Raw genomic sequence first — 27724 nt, 5'->3', positions numbered from 1 at the left:
CATCTTCACATTAGGGAGGCTGGAAACTGCACTTTCTGCCACTCTTTGCATGCAAATCTTTTCACGTTTGGTAATTATCATTCAAATAAGAGTTTTTGTTCATGTCTATGAATTCTGGAGGGGGTTTTTAAGTTCCTACAAAAGAGTTATCAGATGGTTTGCCCTAGAGTTAGCCAAGTGTCAGAGAAAAGTGACTTATTGCTGACTCTCTGGCTGATAAACGATGCATCAAAACCAACTGAAGCCCAGGAGGAGGATCGTGAAGAGACACGTGTGTGTGTGTGTGTGTGTGTGTGTGTGTGTGTGTGTGTGTGTGTGTGTGTGTGTGTATCTACCCCACCCTCTACCAAACACACACACACACTCTCTTTCATTCTTTCACACACACAAACACCACTTGTGTGTAACCACAAACACCTTAGCTTCAATCGCCCCGTCTCAACGCTCCCAATGCAACCCGCATAATGGCGGCTCTGTTATTTTCCGAGTTATGAGTCAAAAATCGAGGCAGAGAACACAATGTTCTGATGACGGAGCTCGCAAATATTCACCGATGCGTTTCATGCGTTGTTTTACTAAAGGAACACTCCGTCTTTTTTCTAAATTCACACACACACACACACACATACCCTCGTCCCTTTTTCTCATATTGTACACTAAGTATTTTGTGTTCCTCTGTATATTCTAGCTCAATTATGTAATTTAGCACCAATGTGTGTGTGTCTGTGTGTGTGTGTGTGTGTGTGTGTGTGTGTCTGTGTGTGTGTGTGTGTGTGTGTGTGTGTGTGTGTGTTCAGTAGCCATGGCAACTGTACAACATATCGGCGACCACAGAACCGCAGCGAGGCCGCGGGCAGCGCCGGGTTGTGCCAACGACTAATCCATGCCAGAGGTGACATGACACACACATGCAGATCACACACACACACACACACACACACACACACACACACACTCTCTGAAACACACACACACACTGGATATCCTCCCGTTCTTGTTGGCGGGAGCCTCCCATGGCACCAGCAGCAGGAATCCATTCTCCACGGATGCTGGGACAGCTGTGCAGATTCTGAACCAGACGCAGTTTATTCTGCCTCTCTCTCTGCATGCGGCGCGAGATAAAAACTACATGCTACTTAATTTAAAATCTATACCGCCGGCTGCCAACACGCAGCTCATCTCGTCTTTGTGTTTCGCCACCAAAGAGAGCTTGGAAATGTCTCTTTGCAAAAAAATTAAATGCTGTAAATTCGCTCCTGCTGACGCACGATGGCCCCCCCCAGTCAACAGCTGATAATAAAACGCAGATAATTTATATCACTGACAAAGACGTTCATCATAGAGACGCCTCTTGCTGTGAATGCAAATATCGTACCCGTTTTAAAGCTCCGAGATGAGAAAAAGCTCACATTTTAGGCTCTGGGGGTCTTAGCAGGGCTACCTAGTTGTTTCAAGCCAATGAAAGGAGGGCAGAAATACACAAAATGCCACTGTTACCGCACAATATCCACTTTCCTGCAACTATAGGGGCCTCTCAATCAATAGACACAGTTAGGGAGCGCCCATTAGCGTTAGCATTTCATCATTCAGAAAGTTTTTAACCAGTTGCCAAATTATTCGTAGAGGTCTTGTTCTCGTGAAACCAAACTAACCAGGTAATTAAACCGGTGAAAACGAAGAATCAAGCAGATTCACACCAAAAACACAGTTTGTTGGACACAAGAAAAAAGCCGCTGCAAGCTAACCGCTAACGTTTGCATAGCTCGTTTCTATAAACCCTTAAAAGCCGATGTGTTAAATCCTTCATTCGGGTAAGATAAATAGTTAAAAACGACAATAAAGTTCCAAGAATCAAGAACTCAAAGGCAAAAATTGATAAAAAGTCAACAATGAAAGCTTTTGGCAAAAACAAAAAAACAATGACGGACTCAAAGAAGTCGCCGAACAAATAAAACAGAACATTACATTGGAAAAATGACAGATTTCTCTGTGTTTGAAAATGGTTTGAACATTTGGGTTAATGTAAGTTCACTAACCCTAACAAAATAAAAAACAATGGTATCGTTGTTTTTAGACATTTTAACGCGGAAATGTTGCCTTAAAATGTTGCCATGCAAAGAGTTCAAGGTTCACAATCCAGAGTGTTTTTTAATGATGTCCGTTTTCGCGGTGGATCGGCCTGTGGATCGGCCTGTAACTGGCTTCGTGATTGGATGAATTAGTAAAAAGGAACACGGTGTCCCCGGCTAACGTCTGGCATCGTGACCTGCTGCTGATCGGGGGGGGGACTCCTCCGGTTTCACCCCCCGACTCTCTTTCTTACACACTCAGTTACAACAGGGAACAATGGATCTGCCTATACCTGTCAATCAAGAGCGCTATGACTTCATTTCTCTGTGTGCCGTCCAAAAGCAGAGTGGCTGTGATCCACAAACTCCTTTTGGCCGTTTGAGTTGTATAGACCTATGTGTGCAAAGCCCACAGCGATAGCATCTTTCACTGAGAAATGTTATACTATTGCACTTTCTTTTAGCATGAAACTACGGCTTGAAAATGATTCAGTTACAGGACAAAGGTGAGGCACGGCCGGCAGGAAATTGGCATCCAGCGATAACCAGTGACGGGCCTAATTGGCATGAAGACACGAAACGGGTTTTAGGGGCATGTTTGCACGGCTTGTGTGCAAACGCATGCATGTCTACGTGTCTTTTATTGTGAAAAATCCAACATTTTCTGTTTATTCAGACTGTGGTTCCATCAGATTCTAATCCTCGGAGCAGCTGTTCCTACTCACTTTGCAGGAAGAGAAGAAGAGGGGAGCTGGGAGGGGGTCCGAATAAATGTAAAGTTAATGCCTCAAAGTCCTGATATTGATTACATTCATTAAATGGGATTTTCATATTAAAACAAACTAGCTCATGCTTTGATATTTTCTCTGAAAACACAGCGCTCTGATAGCGGCTGATAACGCTCGGCGGTGACGTCAGGAAAAATATAATACATCCTCTCGGAGAAACACCCGGAGCCGATAAAGAAAGGCAGCAGACGGAAAGAGAAATAAGAGGAAAGGGAAATAAGACGCTGACCTCGAGGCTGAGGTGACTCCTGACGGACAGGAACGGGGAAATTATTAAAAAATGAATGTTTTTAGTTACGGTAAATTCAAATACCACATTAAATATATCTTGTAACATAATATGTCTTTCTCTGTTCCAGATATGTTCCTTTGCACACATTAAAACGAGGTCTGTAATCGCCAACAAAAACACACACACACACACACAGACAACTTTTCATAGTGTGTGAAGAAAATTACACGGACCTGTAAAACCTCCAGCTGCAACAAAAAAAAAAAAAAACATTTTCTGGAATATGGAATATATAGAAACTACGGAAGAGGATGAGGGCCACATCTTTATTTTGAGATCTGACCAGAAGTGAGTTCTGAGAAAACAAAGTCAACGTTTTTAAGAAAAAGTCAAAATTCTGAGATATAAAATAACTCTCTTTTTTTAAATCACAGAATTCTAAGGGAAACAATCATTTTGACTTTGATTCCAGAATAACTTTTCTCCACATTTGGACTTTTTCTCAAAACTCAGATTTTTCTCAACATTTTTACTTTTCCTTAGAATTTTTCTCCAAATGTTAATTTTTTTTCAGAATTTCGACTTTTTCACAAAATTCTTACTTTTTCTCAAAATCTTTTTTATTTTGACTTTTTCCTCACAATTTAGACTTTTTCACAAAATCTTGACTTTGAAAAAAAAAAAAATTGCTTTTTCACAAAATATTGACTTTTCTTTTTGACTTTTTTTCACAATTTTGACTTTTTCACAAAATGTGGACTTTTTTAAAAACTTTTTCTCATTGTTGAATTTTTCTCAGAATTGTTGACTTTTCTCAAAATCTTGACTATTTCTTAGAGTACAGATTTTTTTTAAAGAATTATGACTTTTTTTCTCAAAATGTTTACTTTTTCTTATAATTCTGACTCATTCTTAACATTTTCTGACTTTTTTCTCACAATTCAGATTTTTTTTTTTTAAATGTTGACTTTTTCTAAAAAAAATTAAAAAAAAAAATCCCTTCTGATCAGATCTCAAACATATTTTCACACGTGGCCCTCATCCTCTTCCATCAGAAACACAGACACCTAATGCTTGATAAAGAGGGACTAAATGGGACTTACCACTAAGGCATTGTTTAGAAGGTGAGTAGGGTAATACTTTAGTTGAGAGGGTAAAAGGCGAGGTTCAGGTTCAGGTCCAGCAGCACAGGGGGAGAGGGAAGGAATCAGTTAACAACATCTGAGATTTACACATCACCAGGTGACACATCTGACAATTCTAAAAATACAATAAAATAATTTAAAAAATGTTTTAAAAGGTGGCAGATTTGTGCTGGGAAAGCAACAAATACGGACAAAAAAAAAATGAAATTAATGGCAGGAAATTGGCTCCATTTAAAAATAAGAATGAATGGGAAATTATGAATTATGAGACAGGGCAGCAAAACATCTCGACACAACTTTAAGAAGATATATTACATTATAAAGTCCTACATATAGATGGGATTTTGTATCTCTAAATTAGATCAGCACGAAACACACACACACACACACACACACACACACACACACACACACACACACACACACACACACACACACACACACACACACACACACAGACACACACTCACACACACTCCATACGCAGCGTTCTCCAGCCATGCCGCTTCTTCTTTTCTTTTTTTTAAAATCACAGTTAATAATTCATTCAAATGTTTACTATTGCTGCCATATCCGAGGTCCAAGCTCGAATTCTTAATTATTAACAGCAATTGAATAAACAAAATGTGCCTCTCCGTCTGCAAGGGACTGCTGTGTGTGTGTACGTGTGCGTGTGTGTGTGTGCATGTGCGCGCGTGTGTGTGTGAAGTTGTTTCTTCTGTGCACAACACATAAGGTAGAGAAACAAACAGAGGGTAAACAGAGTCTGATGGCACGCCGCGAGTTAGCATCATGTGCAACATGTGTACTGCATTACGCTGCGTGAGCTTCTGTTGTCAATTAGTTTTAATTGAGGGGAAATTTATGTAGTTAAATAAAAGCTCCTTTTGTTCAGAGATTATCTGCTGTGAAAGGATTTTTTATCAATTACAGATAAAGTCATCATCTCTAAAGGCGGGAGGAGTGAGTCTCATAAACACACATTCTCGTTTACAGGCAGCGCGGCACATCTGGGCTTCTATTTCCCGCTGTTTTAAAGTCATATCGTGGGCCTTAAGTCAACACACTTAGTGCCCGTTATAGCGTCTCCTCCCCCTCTATGTTTGGAAATGAAAGGACGTAAAACTCAGAGAAACACACATATTCTCATTTACAGGCAACGCTACACATCTGTGCTTCTATTTTCAGCAGGTTTTAGGTTAAACTCAAGGTCTCAAGTCAACCGTATTCGTATCTAATTATAGTTTCTCCAATAAAATGAAGAATTAATGGGATATAATAAATCTTGTGTCATCTCCAAAGACTTGTTTGGAAACGCAAGGAGAGAAAACTGAGGAAAAGTGACCATCACACACACATATTCTCATTTATAAGCAACACTGGACATCTGTGTTTCTATTATCAGCAGGTTTTAAGTCATATTTAAGGTTTTAAGTCAGCACACTTAGTACCCTATCAATAAAGTGAAGAATAAAGGAATCCAATAATTTGTTTTCCCCCTCTCTGCATGCTTGTTTGGAGTTACAAGGACGTAAAACACATTTTCTCTCTTACAGGCAACGCTACACATCTGTGCTTCTATTTTCAGCAGGTTCTAAGTTAAACTCAAGGTCTCAAGTCAAACGTATTCGTATCTAATTATAGTTTCTCCAATAAAGTGAAGAATTAATGGTATATAATAAATCTTGTGTCATCTCCAAAGACTTGTTTGGAAACGCAAGGAGAGAAAACTGAGGAAAAGTGATACACACATATTCTCCTTTAATGCATCTGTGCTTGTATTTTCTGCAGGTCTTAAGTCAGCACACTTGGTACCCTATCAATAAAGTGAAGGATAAAGGAATAAAATAATATTTGTTTCCCCTCTCTTCATGCTTGTTTGGAAGGACGTAAAACACATTTTCTCATTTACAAGCAACGCTGAACATCTGTGCTTCCATTTTCTGCTGTCTTTAAGTTAAACCTCGTTAGTACCCTATAATAGTTTCTTCCATAAAGTGAAGAATTAATGGAAAATAATAAATCTCCTCCTCCACATTTCTACAGGACTATTTGTAAATGCAACGAGGGAAAAACACAGTAATAAACACATTCTCATTTACAGGCAACGCTGCACATCTGTGCTTCTATTTTCAGCAGGTTTTAAGTCAATCTCAAGGTCTTAAGTCAACACACTTGGTATCCTCTAAACATTTTGTGAGTAATTTATTTAAAACAATACGCCTCTAAAGGCTTCTTTTCAGAATGACAAGGATGCGAGACTCAGACAAACGGAGTACGAGACACACATTTAGAGGCAACGCTGCACATCTGTGATCCTATTTTCTGCTGGAAGCACACTTACAATAGTTTCTACAATAAAGTGAAGAATTAAGGGAATAAAATACATCTTGTGTCTAAAGGCTTTGTTGGAGTTGCGAGGACAGAGAACGCAGAGACAAACACACATCTCTGCTCCTGTCTTCTGCAGTTGATAAGTTCAATTCTAGGTCTTAAGTCAACCGTCATAGCACCCTGTAATTATTTCTTCAATAAAGTGAATATATTAAATCACTCATTTCTAAAGGCTTGTCTGGAAACGCAAAGACATAAAACACATATTCTCATTTACAGGCCGCGCTGCTGTGCTTCTACTTTCTGCTGTTTTAACTTAAATCCTGGCTCTAAAGTCAACACACTTAGTGCCCTTTAATAGTTTCTCCAATAAAGTGAAGAATTAAGGGAGAACAATAAATCCCCCGGTGTCAGCGTGAGGACCACGCTATGATTTCTTTGGCTGCTAAGGTTTTTCAAATGGAAAGCAGACAGGAGCCCGAGAACATCTTCACATCGTCACAGAGGAAAAGTGTTTTAATAAAACCGCTGTAAAATCTGAGCGAGTTACACGTCAACAAGAGGCCTGAGAGCCAGCGAGGGAAACACAGAGGACAGATCCACCGGGTTCAGAAACCTCCGGGGAAAAACAGGCTTTGTGTCCAGAACAGAAGGGATGATGGGAAATCTGTAGTACTTATTAAAAGTAGGGTTTCATAAAGTGTGAGACGTTATATTCTGGAGTGAAACAAAGACAAGCTGAGGGGAAAGTTCTGGAAGCGGCCGTGGCAGGTTCTTCTCTCACACTGTGGTGTTTAAATGTTATTATAATGATACAAATATAGGTTTTAAAAGCAGATCAAACTAAAAGCAATTTATATTCAAACATGTATTACAGATGCACGAATATAACCACTGAATTACACTAAGAACAAGCTCTTACTGATTTAATATTTGGGGGAATTTGCAGACGTTTCCTCCACAGCCGCAACAAAGAGGACAATTCTGGAGCTATGATTAAATAAACGATAGAGGAAGCAGTTTTACGTAAAAGAAGTATTTTGTGAAGTAGGTTTAAATGTAAAAGAAGCTGGTGATAATCTAGGAATAAATAGACAGAAATATAAACATCAACCTGAAAGACGTGATGCATTCAAGTGCAAAAACATTCAACAAAGATACAGCTACAAAGGTTCAAACTGATATAAAATGTGGGGGGAAATTGCAGACATTTCCTCCATAACTTCAACAAAGAAGAACATGTGTTAAATACGATGCTGGTGCAACCATCTCTGTCAAAATAAATGGCACTTTTTTAATATAAATGTCTTGCAAAATGAGGTGCATGTGAGAGGAAGCGCTGCAAGATGTATGAGGAGAATAAATAGAGAGAAATAAAGAAATATAAAATCAACCTGAAAGACGTGTTGCATTCAAGTGCCAAAATGTGTAACAAAGATCAAGATAAAAACAGCAGATGCAGAGTTTATGATCACACACACACACCCTCCAACACACACACACACACACTCTCCAAAGTCATTTTTAGAAATAACTGGAAGCACTTTTTGTTATAAATTATAAATTGCAAAAAGAGGTGCAGGTTAGAGGAGGCATTTTGTCCAGTGTGTTTACATGTAGAAGCTGATTATGTAAGAATAAAAAGACAGAAATATAAAAATACACGTGTTGCATTCAAGTGCAAAAACTTGCAACAACGATAAAATCAGCAGATGCAGAGTTCATAATCACACACACACACACACACACACACACACACACACACACACACACACACTCCAACACACTCCAACACACACACACAGTCACACACACACACAGTCCAAAGTCTCTCCACATGAAGCCTCTGAAGGCGGCTCCTCTCCCCGGGAAAACACTCCTGCAGCCCGGCCGAACTTTCCCAAAACCTCCGCTGCACATTCCGTCTCCCCCCTCCTCTTCCTCCCACACCGCCTCCCCCTCCTCTTCCTCATTTTTTATATGAAATACATTTCGGGAGAAGCGCCATTTTCTCTCCAAAAACCCCCCCATGTGCGCACCGGAAAAGTTGCAGAGACGCTCGGAGGAGAAGTTGGAGACAAGACGCAGCAGCGAAACATGCAGAAACACACAGGCAGCAAAACGAGAATAACCCCCCCCCCCCCACCATACAAGCTGCCCCCCAACAAGGAAAGAAGAGTTTACCTGTGTCAGGCAGTACGGGGAGTACATGGTTATTTGTGGAAATGTGAGAGCTTATTATTGGATGGAAGCTGCTGCTGCTGCATCGCTCTCCGTTTCTCACTCCATGCTGCTGAAACCCCGCCTAGAAAGTGAAAGCTTGCACAAACTTTCAGGGAAAAAACTTTATCTCCCTCCCCTCGGCTCTGCTCTGAAGGACTTTTTTTTAATATATCGCTCTCCTCTTTCTAACGACTTCTGCAAAAAGGCGGCATTTCATTTTTACGCGCATTTTATTCAGAAGGGATGTGACTTTCAAATTCATATTTAGAGAGAAGGAGTAGAAGTACTCAGATCTGTACTTGAGTAAAAGGAGAAGTACTCAGATCTTGTACTTGAGTAAAAGTAGAAGTACCAGAGTGTAGGAATACTCTGTTACAGTAAAAGTACTGCATTCAAAATGTTCCTCAAGTAAAAGTAGAAAAGTATTATCATCAAAATATAGTTAAAGTAGCGACAGTAAAAGTAGTCATTGTGCAGATTGGTCCATTTCAGAATAATATGATATGTTTTATAATGATTGATCATGAAAGTGTTCTCAAAGCTGGTAAAGGTGCAGCTAGTTTGAATGACTTTGTATACTGCAGGGTAGCTTGTGGATTTACTCCAGGTGGAACTAAAGTCTGATTTAACACTTGATTATATTTCACATAATTCATCCACATCTGTGAAGTAACTAAAGCTATTAAATACATGTAGTGGAGTAAAAGTACTCCATGTACCTCTGAACTGTAGTGGAGTAAAAGTGCACAGTAGCATACAATTAAAATACTCAATACCTCTAAATTGTACTTAAGTACAGTACTTGAATAAATGTACTTTACACCACTGCCAATCTGCTACTAAATGGTATTACTGAGTTACGATGCGTTTACTGACCTGTCCGTACATGTTATGGAAGTTAAACAGTGATCAGAGGAAAGATGATGTTTCTAATATTTGCAGTTATAACCCGTATAACAGCTGCAAGGCAAAAACAAATATATATATAAGCTAATGTATAAAAAGTGAGATCTGCAAAACCTTCTGTTCTTCACGATGTGTGCATGATTCGACTTTGTTTAAATGTATATAATCCAGTGGGGGTTATGTAATGCACAAATCAAAAAAATCCAGTTTGGTCCCTGATGTGAGGATTTCAGCTCTTAAATCTCGTGCATTAAAGGCTAGAGCTTGCTCTGGATTATATACTTAAATTCACGTGCAGGCGTTTGAATCGGCGCATTATCTCATCACAGGCCGTAAAGTTAAGACTATTTATTTACTGAACCAGATTTGACCCGGCGTGGAAACCCACAACTGAAGCAGCAGAGCCAGTGAAGCGAGTCCAAGCCAAACAGCAGAAAACCAGCAAACAGACGCATAATCACAGCCTGCGCACCATCAAAATACTAAATTGGGGTTTTCTGTGTGAGGAAACAGAAACGTCTCTGTCACACAGCAATACACATAGCACATAAAAGTCATGAAATAAAGTTATTGGCTCTGTTTGGGAGTACAGCGGGGATTTGGGCGGGAGTGAAGTCATTGTGGAGGAGATTCCTGACATCCGAGTGCCACAGATTTACGAGGCCTGCCGCTTGTGCATGTCTACCGCAAGACTCTGCAGAAACAAAGAGATCTGGGCGCTGTGTGGCCAATTACTGCACACGGCCCGGGGGGGGGGGGGGGGGGGGGGGGGGAGCGTGCGGTCAGGAGAGTATGCACAACATGAAACTGTAACCTCCCGTCATCAGGGGGGGGGAACCAGCATTCAATGTGGATACACGATGAAACACAAGAAACACCTTTTTAGTTTCTTTTTTTTTAGGAAGGTGTGTTGACTTCCATATGGAGCGGTGCAGGAATGAGTCCTAAAACCCAGGAATGAGTCAGCATCAGTGCCCTTCCTGTCCGTGTCAGAGTCAATGGTTTTCAGAATGGGTTTTTGGTTGTAAGCTTGAAAGGATGTCTGTGGTTCTACGACATTAAATACGTCAGTAAGTAAATACCCCACTGGTGAATTTAAAAACGGAGGTTGCTAAATGAGACGACTAAACGCCATCAAGCCCAACATTAGCCAACTTTAGCTTAGCGGTGGTGACGTGAAGTCATGTGACCGTGCTGTAGTTCCTTTATAGCCCAACATTAGCCTCCTTTAGCTTAGCAGTGGTGACGTGAAGTCATGTGACCGTGCTGTAGTTCCCTTATAGCCCAACATTAGCCTCCTTTAGCTTAGCAGTGGTGACGTGAAGTCATGTGACCATGCTGTAGTTCCTTTATAGCCCAACATTAGCCACCTTTAGCTTAGCGGTGGTGGCATGAAGTCATGTGACCATGCTGTAGTTCCTTTATAGCCCAACATTAGCCACCTTTAGCTTAGCGGTGGTGGCGTGAAGTCATGTGACCGTGCTGTAGTTCCCTTATAGCCCAACATTAGCCACCTTTAGCTTAGCGGTGGTGGCGTGAAGTCATGTGACCGTACTGTAGTTCCTTTATAGCCCAACATTAGCCACCTTTAGCTTAGCGGTGGTGACGTGAAGTCATGTGACCATGTTGTAGTTCCTTTATAGCCCAACATTAGCCGCCTTTAGCTTAGCGGTGGTGACGTGAAGTCATGTGACTGTGTTGTAGTTCCTTTATAGCCCAACACAGGGATTTTAGCCTTTGCAGACCATTTACATGCACAGAAACCTAAATAATACACTGCAGGAAAGGGAAAACCCCCAAAAAGCATTAAAAGGCCTATTTAATTTACTATAAAAAAGGGTCTGACCATAAATGCGAAAAAGAAGAGCAGTTAGAAGTTGGAATAAAGTTAATAACGTACGTAGGATTTACACTTTATGCCTTGAAACAGTCAAACGAGGACAAAAGTTGAACAACACTTCAGGGATATTTTGTGTCCTCAGCTCTCTTTTTGTAGAAGTCATCACCACAAATATAAAAGGTTACAGCGAGCGGTTACACAGGGATCAAACCCCCCCTCTATTATGCAGTCGAGTTGCATGCAACACACACAAACACTGCTCTGCCTCCTTAAACGAGCCCACATTCAGCGGTCTGTGTGAGTAAATCTCTCATTAAGTAACACATGGTGGAGCCATATGCTTCGGTTGGTGGGTCTTTTTCACACGCTCAGAATATACATATTTACCACTGGAGCCGGTGTACAGTGGCATTAAAAACACTAACAAACGATCAGAGACGTTGATGTGTCATTTATTACTGAGTTCAAGAAAGATTTAGGTCTGCAAATCAAGATGTTGAAGGATGGCATTGGAACTGAATGTGAACCAGTAGTGGAAGATTCTTTACTGAAGTCAAAGTAGAACTACTATGGCCTTAAAATACTCCGATACGGGTAAAAGTACTGCATCGAATATGCCACTTAAGCAGAAGTACATAAGTATTATTAGCAAAATGTAAAAGTAAGCAGAATAGCTCTCTCTCTAATTGAGTTAAATATTTGTATTATATACGGTATCATCACGATTTTTACATGACTTCACGTCCGCTAAGCTAAAGGTGGCTAATGTTGGGCTATAAAAGAACTACAGCACGGTCACATGACTTCACGTCACCACCGCTAAGGTAAAGGTGGCTAATGTTGGGCTATAAAGGAACTACAGCACGGTCACATGACTTCACGTCACCACCGCTAAGCTAAAGGTGGCTAATGTTGGGCTATAAAGGAACTACAGCACGGTCACATGACTTCACGTCACCACCGCTAAGCTAAAGGTGGCTAATGTTGGGCTATGAAGGAACTACAGCACGGTCACATGACTTCACGTCACCACCGCTAAGCTAAAGGTGGCTAATGTTGGGCTATAAAGGAACTACAGCACGGTCACATGACTTCACGTCAACACCGCTAAGCTAAAGGTGGCTAATGTTGGGCGTGATGGCGTTTAGTCGTCTCATTTAGACACTTGTTAGCAACCTCCGTTTCTAATTTCCTTTACTGACGTATTTTATGTCGTAGAACATCACGTTAACATCTCTTCAGCTTGTATTAACCACAGACCTTATTTTAGGATAACAACTAATAACACATTCAGAAAAACCTCCAGACGAAGGAACAGGAAGTGCTAAAATGCTAACTCCTTTCCACGTTTAGGACTCATTCCTGCACCGCTCTTTCCCATCTACGATCACTTTGAATACCCTTTTTCCTGAAAGGGAGAAAAGGGATCAAATAAAAAAAGGAAGTAGTCATGGTGCCGTTTATATACGAAGCTGAAGTAGCTCCAGGACTGAAGGTGGAGGTCTAGATGTTGTCGTGGATGTTCGTGAACTCGCTGCCCCTGGAGGCCAATCCATCTCCAACGAGACGCTCCTCCCCCCTCTCCAAAAAAACCTCTCCCTTTCTACCAGACGCTCTCCTCAATTACAGCCATAATGGTTCATTTCTGCACCCCGAGACACTCGATACACCGAGGCAACCCAGATTCTGTGTGAGACTTGGCGAGAGTCTCAACTCTGGGAAACAAAGAGAGTCGAACAAAAACAGAACTGGCTCCAACCTAGAAATCACTGTTTCAGTCACCCACACACGATGCTGGAAGAAGAGATAGATATATACTATGTAGAAGTACTCGGAGACAAAGTAAAAGTAGGAATACTATGACTTTAAAATACTCCGTTACGAGTACATTCCCAAGTAGAAAATGGTACTTAAGTGGAAATACAGAAAGAGTACTGTCGAGAAAATGTACTTCAATTATCAAAAGTTAAACTCAGATCCTTTACTTAGGGAAAAGTAAGAATACTATGACTTTAAAATACTCCGTTACAAGTACATTCCCAAGTAGAAAATATAACTTAAGTAGAAATACAGAAGGAGTACTCTCAAGAAAATGTACTTCAAGTATCAGAAATTAAACTCAGATCCTTAAATTAAAGTGGACCTATCATGCTATATTTGAATAATATATTGTAGGGCCATACCTATATAAAACATGTCTGTGAAGTTTTTTTTTCAAAATACCAAACAGATCATGCATTTTAGCCATGCCTCATTTCGCTCTATTTGCTCTTTTCCAGCCCTGTTTTTGCAAGGGCTGATTCTGTGGCAAATGAGCTGCAGCTGACCACGCCCCCCTGCAAAGGAGGGGGGCGAGGCACGAGCGTCATGTTACCATGCTGTTACCATGCTGTTACCATGCCACGGCAACCTCTCATTCCCCTGATAGGTGGAGAGTTGCCCATATAGGCGGAGCTCCTCGTTCCTGACGTCAGAACAATTCAAATCTGGATCAGTTTTTATCAGATCCGTTGCAGCCCCGTTTTTAGAGATTTGGGTATGGAGGAAAATAGAGAGGGTTGTGTTTTCTGACACTTGGTGAGTTCCCTGGAACACCGGGGACACATATTCATGTATAAAAGACGTACAAAAGTGCATTTTGCATGATAGGTCTCCTTTAAGTAAAACTAGGAATACTATGACTTTAAAATACTCCGTTACAAGTACATTCCCAAATAGAAAATTGTACTTAAGTAGAAATACAGAAGGAGTACTGTCGAGAAAATGTACTTCAAGTATCAAAAGTTAAACTCAGATCCTTAAATTAAGTAAAACTAGGAATACTATGATTTTAAAATACTCCGTTACAAGTTAAATTCCCAAGTAGAAAATGTTATTTAAGTAGAAATACAGAAGGAGTACTGTCTAGTAAATGTACTTCAAGTATCAGAAGTTAAACTCAGATCCTTTACTTAGGGAAAAGTAGGAATACTATGACTTTGAAATACTCTGTTACAAGTCAAAGTTGTTATTTGAAATGTTCCTAAAGTAGAAATACAAAGGAAGGATTATCAGCTAACCCTAACCCTAACCCTAACCCTAACCCAGTATACACTAACTCTAACCCTCTTTTCACAGTATTATATAAGATTATTATTCTGTTTTTATCACCTACAAATACATTTATTATCATTCTGACTGTTTAGAATACTGTATATGATTAGCAGTACTTTGTTTCTTCATGGTTGATTGCACTTATTGTAAGAAGGCTTTATTAACAATAAGGTAGGGTGAGTTGCCCTAATGTGGGATACTTGTTTGAAGGTTGCTCCACCACCCTCATCTGTGATTGGACATTTGAGAAGTCATGTGATTTTTGATTAAATGACATCACAGCTTGTGTTAACCCATAGTTTCATTGACTCATTTGTTTGAGGAAGACCTACACCGTCTGGAGCTTAAGTGTCCCACATTAGGGAGTGTCCCAGACTGTCCCACATTAGGGAGTGTCCCAGACTGTCCCACATTAGGGCAACTCACCCTACTTTAGTCGTTCATCATAACATCATGTAAGTATGTAATGTGTTTTTATGTGCAGAAATCTGTTCAGACTGGGTTTTAAAGTGTGATTCATGTTGTGTCTAAGTTAATATGAGTGTTAAAAACAGTAAATGTAGGGCAGTAGAAGTATATGTAAAACATGTAAATACTCAAGTAAATGTCAAAATAATACTTCAGTACAATACTTAAGTAAATGCACTTAAGTTTCATCCTTTACTTTCACAACTTCTTAGTTTTTAATCACCATTTGTTATGACTTTATGAATCCCTCTCGTTCTCTAACTCCCAGTTTGGGTTTTATAAACTAGGCGTGCTGCACATTATCGTCATCATTTCTGCTCCCATGAGGCGGGGGTGGGGGGGTGGGGGGGGGGGGGGGCTTCGTGAATCGTAAAGGCCTCAGGTTTTTTTTCTTGAATGTGCGTGTGGAAATAATGATTGTAATGGTTTGCAGCTGAGTAGTGGGAGCTGTGAATGACATTATGATTGTGGTGCAATTACCGCGCGCATGAAAACAGCCCGTCACTCACAGTAATGAGGAATGACTCCAATAACACATTTAACACAACAGAAAAAACATGAAAAATAATAATATTGATAATACAAAGAAATAATGGGAATAACATGTGTAGAAAAATAATAATAAATGCATACCCGGTATGAGTCTGACACTACAAAGCATTCAGGCATCCCTGGACCTCTGGAGGGTTCTTCGTTACACAGGAAGGCTTCAGATGCCTGAAATACAACACAGAGAATATTATTTATATTATTTAACACTGTCTTTATGTTCAGGTCATTCAGAAACACACAGAAAGCTGGTGGATCAGCTGTCAATGCAGGCTTTGTATGTGAGAATCAGCTTTATCCTGCTTATATTGACATGTATTGATCATTCTCAAGTCCCACCACCAGAAAACAACTTCAAAAACATTGATAGGGTTGCTCCTAATGATTTTGTATATTCATTTACAACTTTTTTAGGTTCAGGAGATTTAAAAACACACAGAAAGCTGTCGGATTAGCTGTAAATGCAGGTTTTGTATGTGAGAATCAGCTTTATTCTGCTTATATTGACATGTGAATTGATTATTCTGAAGTCCCAACACCAGAAAACGACTTCAAAACATGAATCTAGGGTTGACATGATGATTATTTACATTGTGGAGTTAAATGTTGATTATTTGCATGATTAATAGATTATTTTAATAGATATTTTTTTAAACATTTTTGCACCCCTAAAATGTTTTTATATTCAGTATACTGTCGAAAAAGATGTAAGAAACAAGAAAAATGTACATTTAAGAAGCTGGAATGAGAGAATTTAGACGTTGTTCCTCCTTCAAAATGATCAAACTGATGAGCTGAATATCAAAGCCGAGGATGATGTCTTTAAATGTCTTGATATTCAGATTACTTTCATAAAAGAGTGAAGAAATAGGGGAAACAAATCTGATTTAAGAAGCTAGAATAGTTGATTTATTTCTGGATTAATTGATTATTTTGGTCTTTAAATGTCAGAAATTGGGATAAATGTCCATCAGTGTCTCCCAACGCCCAAGATGACGTCCTGAGATGTGTTTTTTAGATATTCAACTAAAACAAAAACAGAAATCACATCAGAGAATTTTCTCCTTCAAAACGACTCAAACCAATTAATTAACTGTCAAAATACTTGGCAATTAAATTAAAGTTTGCAACTCATGATTGATCGCCGCAGTGATCTACTTTCATCCTTACATTCAACACACACACACCTCTTGAATGGGGGAGTGTTTAGCTCCCACACAAAGGCATTTCCTGTCCCTGCTGTTTCACCTGCATGGTCACTTTTCTGTGAGCGCGCACTGATTCAGCACAAATCATTCACACACACACACACACACACACACACACACACACACACACACACACACACACACACACACACACACACACACACACACACACACACACACACACACACACACACACACACACACACACACACACACACACACACACACACACACACACACACACACACACACACACACACACACACACACACACAGGCCATATGTCTGCTCACTTATACACAAACACAAGCATCACAATCACCCACAGATGCAGACAAGTGTTTATAAATACTCTGTTACAAATACAAAACCTGCATTGGAGATATTACTCTACTCCAGAGGTGGATTGTAATAAAATACTCGAGTATCATAATTAAGTACCATTTGGAGGTACTTTACCTGCTTATTTACATGTTGCAGCACATAATGCAAGAAGCTCAAAACACAACGGAGACCAGGGGACACTAAAGAGTGACGCACACAGTCGGGACACCAGGGGACACTAAAGAGTGACGCACACAGCCGGGAGACCAGGGGACACTAAAGAGTGACGCACACAGCCGGGAGACCAGGGGACACTAAAGAGTGACGCACACAGCCGAGAGACCAGGGGACACTAAAAAGTGACGCAAAAAGCCGGGAGACCAGGGGACACTAAAGAGTGACGCACACAGTCGGGAGACCAGGGGACACTAAAGAGTGACGCACACAGCCGGGAGACCAGGGGACACTAAAGAGTGACGCACACAGCCGGGAGACCAGGGGACACTAAAGAGTGACGCACACAGCCGAGAGACCAGGGGACACTAAAAAGTGACGCAAAAAGCCGGGAGACCAGGGGACACTAAAGAGTGACGCACACAGTCGGGAGACCAGGGGACACTAAAGAGTGACGCACACAGTCGGGAGACCAGGGGACACTAAAGAGTGACGCACACAGCTGGGAGACCAGGGGACACTAAAGTGACGCACACAGCTGGGAGACCAGGGGACACTAAAGAGTGACGCACACAGTCGGGAGACCAGGGGACACTAAAGAGTGACGCACACAGCTGGTGACCAGGGGACACTAAAGAGTGACGCACACAGCTGGGAGACCAGGGGACACTAAAGAGTGACGCACACAGCTGAGAGACCAGGGGACACTAAAAAGTGACGCACACAGCCGGGAGAACAGGGGACACTAAAGAGTGACGCACACAGCTGGGAGACCAGGGGACACTAAAGAGTGACGCACACAGCTGGATACCAGGGGACACTAAAGTGACGCACACAGCTGGGAGACCAGGGGACACTAAAGAGTGACGCACACAGCCGGGAGACCAGGGGACACTAAAGTGACGCACACAGCTGGGAGACCAGGGGACACTAAAGAGTGACGCACACAGCTGGGAGACCAGGGGACACTAAAGTGTGACACACACAGCTGGGAGACCAGGGGACACTAAAGTGTGACGCACACAGCTGGGAGCGGAGCGCTTGGTGAAGTACTCATTATGTAGAATGTCTCTCAAAAAAATAAGTATTATTACAAAATATTGTTCTTTTTAATGTTGTAATTTGTCAGTTTGGCGCCATGTGTGTACTTTGTGTACTACCGAGTATATAAGTATATGAACACATCATGGTATTCATATAAAAAGTAAATATACATGTACCTCAAAACTCTACTTTAGGATCGGGTTTTTTGGTCCAAAATAGTACAAATTGGTTTTCGCCAATGTCTGTTTTGGATTTTAACTAAACCTGTTATGCGAGGGGTTTAAAACGATTGGGTTATTAATATATAACTCTATTTCTGTGAGTTAAAGTTCAGGATTAGCAGCTTTGAGTTGAGTTCCTGCACAGAGAGGAAGAAATAATCCTATTTTCCAGACGTTTCCCGCCTCTCACCGTCCCTTAAAGCGAACACAGAGCAGGAACAAACAGCGCTCGCAGCCAGAAACAAAATGTAAAGTTACACTATTAAAAGTGGCATGTGAGGTAAACAATCTTTTAGGGAATTTAAACAGACTTTTAAGCATTTACATATGCACAGTAACGGGTGACACGGGGGTGAAACACACACGTGCATAAACACACGCCGCTATAATAAGTCCCAGACCGCGGCTGCAGAGAGAAGCTATTCGTATCCTGCAGAATGAGAGGTTACTCTTTCCCTCTCACTGTAGCTCAGGACGTGTGTGTGAGCTCAGTCCATCTCTGCGCTGATTAACGTCAAATTAACTTTGCTTTTGTTTCTCCATCTCGCGGGAAGTTTAGCGAAGGCCACGTGAAGCGGTTAAAGGCAGTGGTAGAAGAAGAACTTATATATACACTGCAGGGTTTTGCGTGCGCCCTCTTACTCTCGGAAAACAATATTTTCAAAAATGGTATAATTACTCCAGAAATATGAGTATCAAACAGAGCGTCAGACAAGGTGTTGTAGTACTCAAGACCGGTCTTAGTCTCGAGACCACTATTTAACGGTCATGGTCTTGTCTCGGAATCGACCGCATTTGGTCTCGGTCTTGTCTCGGTCTCGGACCTATAGGTCTCGAGATTTTATGTCAAGACCGGTCGAGACCGTTCTTATTATACATCCATGGTCGAGACCACGGCTGTTGCTGGGGATGTGATTGGATGTAAAATGCCCTGTTTAAAAAATGTAAACCAATAACGTGACTTCACGTGACTCTTTGCCCTCGTGCGCCGCAATGTTCGTAAACATGGCACTGGTCTATACCGGCTGCTACCCCCCCCCACCTCTCCCCGTTCACACACACTCAAACGGTCTTGCAGTAAAGATGTCGCGAAATTCATCAACCATTACATTTGGCTACACAAGCTCCACAAATTGGCGTGTGTGTGTGTGTGTGTGTGTGTGTGTGTGTGTGTGTGTGTGTGTGTGTGTGTTTGTCTACAAAAGTGGTTCCTGGTTGGTTTGTTTTTTGTTTGTGGCTTAGACCTATATACCGTAACATTTATATTATGATGTTTTATATTATGTTCGTACTATCTTACTGTTTTTATATGAAAAGGATAACTTTTTGAATAAATATGATGAAGTTGAATTGATATCTTACGTATGTGTGTCTTTTTATGATGATGTGGATCTTTCAGATCAAATTGACTCTGGTATCTTACACACGATATTGTAAGTGTATCATGTAGTGTTGGATTCACAGTAGTCTGGTTCCGGTCTTGATTCAGTCTCGCCCTGCCTTGGTCTTGGTCTTGGTCTTGGTCTTGGTCTTGGTCTTGGTCTTGGTCTTGGTCTTGCTACTCTCCGGTCTCGGTAATGTCTTGGTCTTGGTCTTGGTCTTGTCTTGTCTTGGTCTTGGTCTTGCTACTCTCCGGTCTCGGTAATGTCTTGGTCTTGGTCTTGTCTTGGTCTTGTCTTGGTCTTGCTACTCTCCGGTCTCGGTAATGTCTTGGTCTTGTCTTGTCTTGGTCTTGGTCTTGTCTTGGTCTTGGTCTTGCTACTCTCCGGTCTCGGTAATGTCTTGGTCTCGGATAAGTTGGTCTCGACTACAACACTAGTCAGACGGCAGAGAGAGCTTTGTTTTTACGGAGCTCCGACGTCACGTTGTTGTTTACGGGCGTCATTGAGAGAATTTATATATCTTATAGACAAGATCAGAGACACAGTATCACCTCATACTATAGTTTATTATACCTATACTATTGACATGTGACGATAATACATAAGCAATGTTATCAGATCTTAATCGAGATAATTGATATATCTTAAAAACAAGATCAGAGACACATTATCACCTCATACTATACTTTATAGTATACCTATACCATTGACATGTACCTATAATACCATGATATTCCATAAATATGTTATCAGATCTCAATTATATTAAAAATAATTCAAATATTTTGCCCTTTTTAACTAAAATATGAGGTTTTATTTAGTGTACAGTACGTCTTTTGTCCATAAAAACCAAAAACAAAGATGAAATTGTGCAATTAATTTGGCTTCAAAGTTCTTACCCAGATTAGGATGATGTTTATACGCTTTTGAAATGGTCGAGCAAGGACAAAAGCTGTAGAGTTGCAGGAAAAACCACACATAAGTTAACAGAGGTGGGAGGAATAAGATATTTCGCTTAAAGAGGACATTCTGCTTCATTTCCAGGTTCATATTAGTTTGTTCTGCCCCTACTGTGACATGTCTCCATGCTTTCATGTTCAAAAAGCTCTTTACTTATTATTGTTTCAGTCTGAACTCCAGTTTAAAATCACTTTAAATGACCTTCAGAGAAAGAGGCAAATTGCTCGTCCTTCTCTGAGCCGCTCTGTGATTATAAACATATACTGTATCCTGTAGTTTCACGGAGATCAGAGAGTCTGACAGGGGCAGCGTTTAGTGGGACAAACGGTTTCAAATGGTTTTCCTCCCGCGTCCCAACACAGATTAACAATGACAGGTCCAGAGAAGGACGCCATGACGAGGGTTATACAGGTTTTAGTGCATGTAAATGGTCTACAAACGCTAAAATCCCTCTGAGTTTCTCTCCCATTCATACTCTTTAAAGTAGAGACACTGCATACTGATATACACCTGAACATCAGCAGGAGAGGACTCTTTAAAGTAGAGACACTACATACTGATATACACCTGAACATCAGCAGGAGAGGACTCTTTAAAGTAGAGACACTACATACTGATATACACCTGAACATCAGCAGGAGAACACTCTTTAAAGTAGAGACACTACATACTGATATACACCTGAACATCAGCAGGAGAGGACTCTTTAAAGTAGAGACACTACATACTGATATACACCTGAACATCAGCAGGAGAGGACTCTTTAAAGTAGAGACACTTCATACTGATATACACCTGAACATCAGCAGGTGAGGACTCTTTAAAGTAGAGACACTACATACTGATATACACCTGAACATCAGCAGGAGAGGACTCTTTAAAGTAGAGACACTACATACTGATATACACCTGAACATCAGCAGGAGAGCACTCTTTAAAGTAGAGACACTACATACTGATATACACCTGAACATCAGCAGGAGAGGACTCTTTAAAGTAGAGACACTACATACTGATATACACCTGAACATCAGCAGGAGAGGACTCTTTAAAGTAGAGTCACTACCAGAGGTCGCGTTAACCGAATATTTTCCGTCTATGACGTAATTTTTCCAAGAATGACGGAAAACTCTGAAAGCAGTCCGTCATTTTGACAGATTAGAACACAACTCGGAACAGCGCCAAAATGTCCACCAGCGGCCCACATTATATTACATCCTTATGGCCAGGTCGACTGAGGGCGATCTACTGTACTCTACTTTAACTATTATTTAGTAATTCACACCCCTGTCCAGTTGGTGGCGAGTGTGTGCATATTAAGTAGCTATTGTCTAGTCTTGTATTTGACCTCGTTGATTTCCTCGTTGTTTAACCGGCTTTAGCAATCGCAAAATGTCACGGCAGCTGAGTGTCCGAAGCTTTTTTAATAAGCCCAGTAATTGTGATGGTGTGGATAAACGAGGTGAAAGAAGAGGGATTGATGCAGTGGAGGATGAAGGACAAGCCAGTAAGACTAAAACTGACAACGTTCAGCCAGCAGCAGAGGGACAAGCAAGTGGCAAGGAAAAATAAATCATTCATATTCGTTTTGACATGAAAAGTGACCGCACGGTCGGTGTCTCTGTTCATCTTTGTTTTTCTCCATGCCCTTAAAAGTTCTGTATGAATCATAAAAAAAAGGAATGATTGAACATTTGCTGCTTAGTACCCAAACATAAATATTAAATATGTCTCATCATTAAAACATGAAAAATAAAATGACGGGTAATAATGGATTATGACGGAAATGTTACGATCCTGTCCATCAAAATGACAGACAACGAAAAAGTCTAACGCAACCACTGGTCACTACATACTGATATACACCTGAACATCAGCAGGAGAGGACTCTTTAAAGTAGAGACACTACATACTGATATACACCTGAACATCAGCAGGAGAGGACTCTTTAAAGTAGAGACACTACATACTGATATACACCTGAACATCAGCAGGAGAGGACTCTTTAAAGTAGAGACACTACATACTGATATACACCTGAACATCAGCAGGAGAGGACTCTTTAAAGTAGAGACACTAAATACTGATATACAGCTGAACATCAGCAGGAGAGGACTCTTTAAAGTAGAGACACTACATACTGATATACACCTGAACATCAGCAGGAGAGGACTCTTTAAAGTAGAGACACTACATACTGATATACACCTGAACATCAGCAGAGAGGACTCTTTAAAGTAGATACACTACATACTGATATACACCTGAACATCAGCAGGAGAGGACTCTTTAAAGTAGAGACACTACATACTGATATACACCTGAACATCAGCAAGAAAGGACTCTTTAAAGTAGAGACACTACATACTGATATACACCTGAACATCAGCAGGAGAGGACTCTTTAAAGTAGAGACACTACATACTGATATACACCTGAACATCAGCAGGAGAGGACTCTTTAAAGTAGAGACACTACATACTGATATACACCTGAATATGATATTAAATTGACCCGAACATCAAGGTTAAAGGATAACTTCGTCGGTCTGTTGATGAATAAATCTCTTATTTTTTGTTTGATGTAGCTCCCCGCAGCACTGGCCCCTTTTCCGCCCTCTCCATCAGTTTTTATGGAGCATGGTATCAATTATATATACGTGTTTTTCTATATATATATGCAGCATATGTCCAATCCATATGGCCGGCCTGCAGCTACAGTAAAGCCTCGAAAGTGTAATTAACACTTAAAAAGCTCCAGAAACCATTTGATGTCCAGGAGTGACCGAGACCAGAGTGTAACACAACCCCAGATCAGATTTTATCAACGAGAGCGCGAACGTGCCATTATAACTGCAGACAAAGTGGAAAAGAGGATAAAATAATTCAGATCCAAGGCCAAAAAACACATGATGTGTGCGATACGTTTCAGAGAGGTTGTAAAATTATGTGGGATATTCGCCTTGGTGCTTTTTTCTCGCTTATGTGGTGAGAAGATTTTAATCTAATGCATGGAAGTAAAAAAAAGACCAATTAATGAGCTAAAAAATGTGTATGTTACAGTCACATTTCCCCCAAAATAAGGGGTTAAATCAACATGTTTTTTTGCCAAGCGAGACTAAAGTCAATCTTGGAAAAAAGGAAATTACCCAAAATGTTGAAATGTCACAGGAGGTGACGATTGCGACTGTTAGCTATATATACTGACATGTGCAAACGCTTTACAACGGCCCAGAACACTTCCATTTGCAGAAACGCGCCGCAGCTTCAGAAACGATGCTAATACAAAACACAACGCAGACAAGGGGACACTAAAGAGTGACGCACACAGCTGGAAGACCAGGGGACACTAAAGAGTGACGCACACAGCTGAGAGACCAGGGGACACTAAAAAGTGACGCACACAGCTGGGAGACCAGGGGACACTAAAAAGTGACGCACACAGCTGGGAGACCAGGGGACACTAAAGAGTGACGCACACAGTTGGGAGACCAGGGGACACTAAAGAGTGACGCACACAGCTGGAAGACCAGGGGACACTAAAGAGTGACGCATACAGCTGAGAGACCAGGGGACACTAAAAAGTGACGCACACAGCTGGGAGACCAGGGGACACTAAAAAGTGACGCACACAGCTGGGAGACCAGGGGACACTAAAGAGTGACGCACACAGCTGGGAGACCAGGGGACACTAAAGAGTGACGCACACAGCTGGGAGACCAGGGGACACTAAAGAGTGACGCTCACAGCTGGGAGACCAGGGGACACTAAAAAGTGACGCACACAGTTGGGAGACCAGGGGACACTAAAGAGTGACGCACACAGCTGGAAGACCAGGGGACACTAAAGAGTGACGCATACAGCTGAGAGACCAGGGGACACTAAAAAGTGACGCACACAGCTGGGAGACCAGGGGACACTAAAGAGTGACGCTCACAGCTGGGAGACCAGGGGACACTAAAGAGTGACGCACACAGTTGGGAGACCAGGGGACACTAAAGAGTGACGCACACAGCTGGGAGACCAGGGGACGCTAAAGAGTGACGCACACAGCTGGAAGACCAGGGGACACTAAAGAGTGACGCATACAGCTGAGAGACCAGGGGACACTAAAAAGTGACGCACACAGCTGGGAGACCAGGGGACACTAAAAAGTGACGCACACAGCTGGGAGACCAGGGGACACTAAAGAGTGACGCTCACAGCTGGGAGACCAGGGGACACTAAAGAGTGACGCACACAGTTGGGAGACCAGGGGACACTAAAGAGTGACGCACACAGCTGGGAGACCAGGGGACGCTAAAGAGTGACGCACACAGCTGGGAGACCAGGGGACACTAAAGAGTGACGCACACAGCTGGGAGACCAGGGGACACTAAAAAGTGACGCACACAGCTGGGAGACCAGAGGACGCTAAAGAGTGACGCACACAGCTGGGAGACCAGGGGACACTAAAGAGTGACGCACACAGCTGGGACGGAGCGCTTGGTGAGGTTCAGGATTATAAAGCTGGACAACTGTCTCTGTTTGTTGGAAACTTACCATTAAATGTTTTATGGTCTTATTTTAACAATGTGATCACATGACTCATTCTGATGTTACTGCAGATCTGCTGTAAGCTAGCTAGCTAACGTAGCTAACCTTAAACTAATGTGTAATTTGTGATTTTGGGCTATATGAATCAAATCTGACTAATTGATTGACCCTGCGAGCTAAACTCTTTCTAGAGCATCACACTTTCTTCTCTTCTTCTGCAGAAACACAACCGACATCCTCCCCGGTCCCGCCTCACTCAGCCTTAATTGTATCCTCATTCTTCACCTGCTAACGAGCTAACAAACCTGTGCAGATGTGGCATTACATCAAAGCGCGGGAAAGGGATGGGAGGGGGAACTTGTTTGTAGAAAAAACTGTGTGGGGGAATATGAAAGAGGGAAATGTACGTTGTGTGAGTCCAAGCCAGCGCCACCTCAGGGAGGAGCGCTGGAAAAATGTGATATTTTACACCTGCATCTCAGGAGGTGAGGAACGAGACAGAGAGCAGGGGAGGCGGTAATTAGAGGAGAGTGTGTGTGTGTGTGTGTGTGTGTGTGTGTGTGTGTGTGTGTGTGTGTGTGTGTGTGTGTGTGTGTGTGTGTGTGTGTGTGTGTGTGTGTGTGTGTGTGTGTGTGTGTGTGTGTGTGTGTGTGTGTGTGTGTGTGTGTGTGTGTGTGTGTGTGTGTGTGTGTGTGTGTGTGTTAAAAGGATTTTTACTATGTTTCTAGGGCTTGCCACTGGTTCCTTTTTCAGCTTTCAATTTGGCACGATGCATTCGATGCCAGATTATTAAAAATGCTAAACCTGGTTACGAATGCAGGGGGAAGAAGAAAAAAAGGTGTTGAAAATTTAAACAAATATGCTAATATTGTTACAGTGATAAATAGCTGGCAAGCGCTGTTTAATGAATAATGCTATTGGCTCTAATTCCTCATTAAGGCCCTAAAGAGGAGGGGAAATACACGTATTGTTGTTGTGTGTTTTTCCGCTTTTTTTTGCAAATTAAACTCGGAAGGCACAGATACCGACACCTTCCCAAATTAAGTAGATTCAAATTAGTCGGATACACAGCTGGGGTGCAGTCTGGGGTGTCTTGTGAAACCAATTAATGTGAGGGGTAAGTCCTGATAAAGTAATTGAGGCAGAAATTAGATAGAAGAGTGATCTGACTGCAAAGAAATTAATCCATTTCAAAGTTCATTTCAAGAGTCTCTACTTTAAAGAGTCCTCTCCTGCTGATGTTCAGGTGTATATCAGTATGTAGTGTCTCTACTTTAAAGAGTCCTCTCCTGCTGATGTTCAGGTGTATATCAGTATGTAGTGTCTCTACTTTAAAGAGTCCTCTCCTGCTGATGTTCAGGTGTATATCAGTATGTAGTGTCTCTACTTTAAAGAGTCCTCTCCTGCTGATGTTCAGGTGTATATCAGTATGTAGTGTCTCTACTTTAAAGAGTCCTCTCCTGCTGATGTTCAGGTGTATATCAGTATGTAGTGTCTCTACTTTAAAGAGTCCACTCCTGCTGATGTTCAGGTGTATATCAGTATGTAGTGTCTCTACTTTAAAGAGTCCTCTCCTGCTGATGTTCAGGTGTATATCAGTATGTAGTGTCTCTACTTTAAAGAGTCCTCTCCTGCTGATGTTCAGGTGTATATCAGTATGTAGTGTCTCTACTTTAAAGAGTCCTCTCCTGCTGATGTTCAGGTGTATATCAGTATGTGGTGTCTCTACTTTAAAGAGTCCTCTCCTGCTGATGTTCAGGTGTATATCAGTATGTAGTGTCTCTACTTTAAAGAGTCCTCTCCTGCTGATGTTCAGGTGTATATCAGTATGTAGTGTTTCTACTTTAAAGAGTGCTCTCCTGCTGATGTTCAGGTGTATATCAGTATGTAGTCTCTCTACTTTAAAGAGTCCTCTCCTGCTGATGTTCAGGTATATATCAGTATGTAGAGTCTCTACTTTAAAGAGTCCTCTCCTGCTGATGTTCAGGTGTATATCAGTATGTAGTGTCTCTACTTTAAAGAGTCCTCTCCTGCTGATGTTCAGGTGTATATCAGTATGTAGTGTCTCTACTTTAAAGAGTCCTCTCCTGCTGATGTTCAGGTATATATCAGTATGTAGTGTCTCTACTTTAAAGAGTCCTCTCCTGCTGATGTTCAGGTGTATATCAGTATGTGGTGTCTCTACTTTAAAGAGTCCTCTCCTGCTGATGTTCAGGTGTATATCAGTAT

General features: G+C 41.5%; 1 protein-coding gene across 9 annotated transcripts in view; it reads right to left on the bottom strand.

The window, feature by feature from the left end:
* nfixb (nuclear factor I/Xb) overlaps window positions 1-27724 on the bottom strand; it is a 164909-nt gene that overhangs the window by 132107 nt on the left and 5078 nt on the right. For 8 of the 9 annotated variants that reach the window (XM_034142177.1, XM_034142238.1, XM_034142185.1 and 5 more), the window contains exons 2-3: window positions 15732-15815; window positions 4193-4228 (exon numbers count right to left, since the gene is read on the bottom strand). In XM_034142177.1, the coding sequence (XP_033998068.1) occupies window positions 4193-4228; window positions 15732-15815 (120 nt within the window). The remainder of the gene's footprint in view (window positions 1-4192; window positions 4229-15731; window positions 15816-27724) is intronic. The other variant, XM_034142229.1, reaches the window with a different exon arrangement.

The sequence above is a fragment of the Trematomus bernacchii genome, unplaced genomic scaffold, assembly GCF_902827165.1.
Source record: "Trematomus bernacchii unplaced genomic scaffold, fTreBer1.1, whole genome shotgun sequence".
Taxonomy (NCBI): domain Eukaryota; kingdom Metazoa; phylum Chordata; class Actinopteri; order Perciformes; family Nototheniidae; genus Trematomus; species Trematomus bernacchii.
This window is presented reverse-complemented; position numbering and strand designations above follow the sequence as displayed.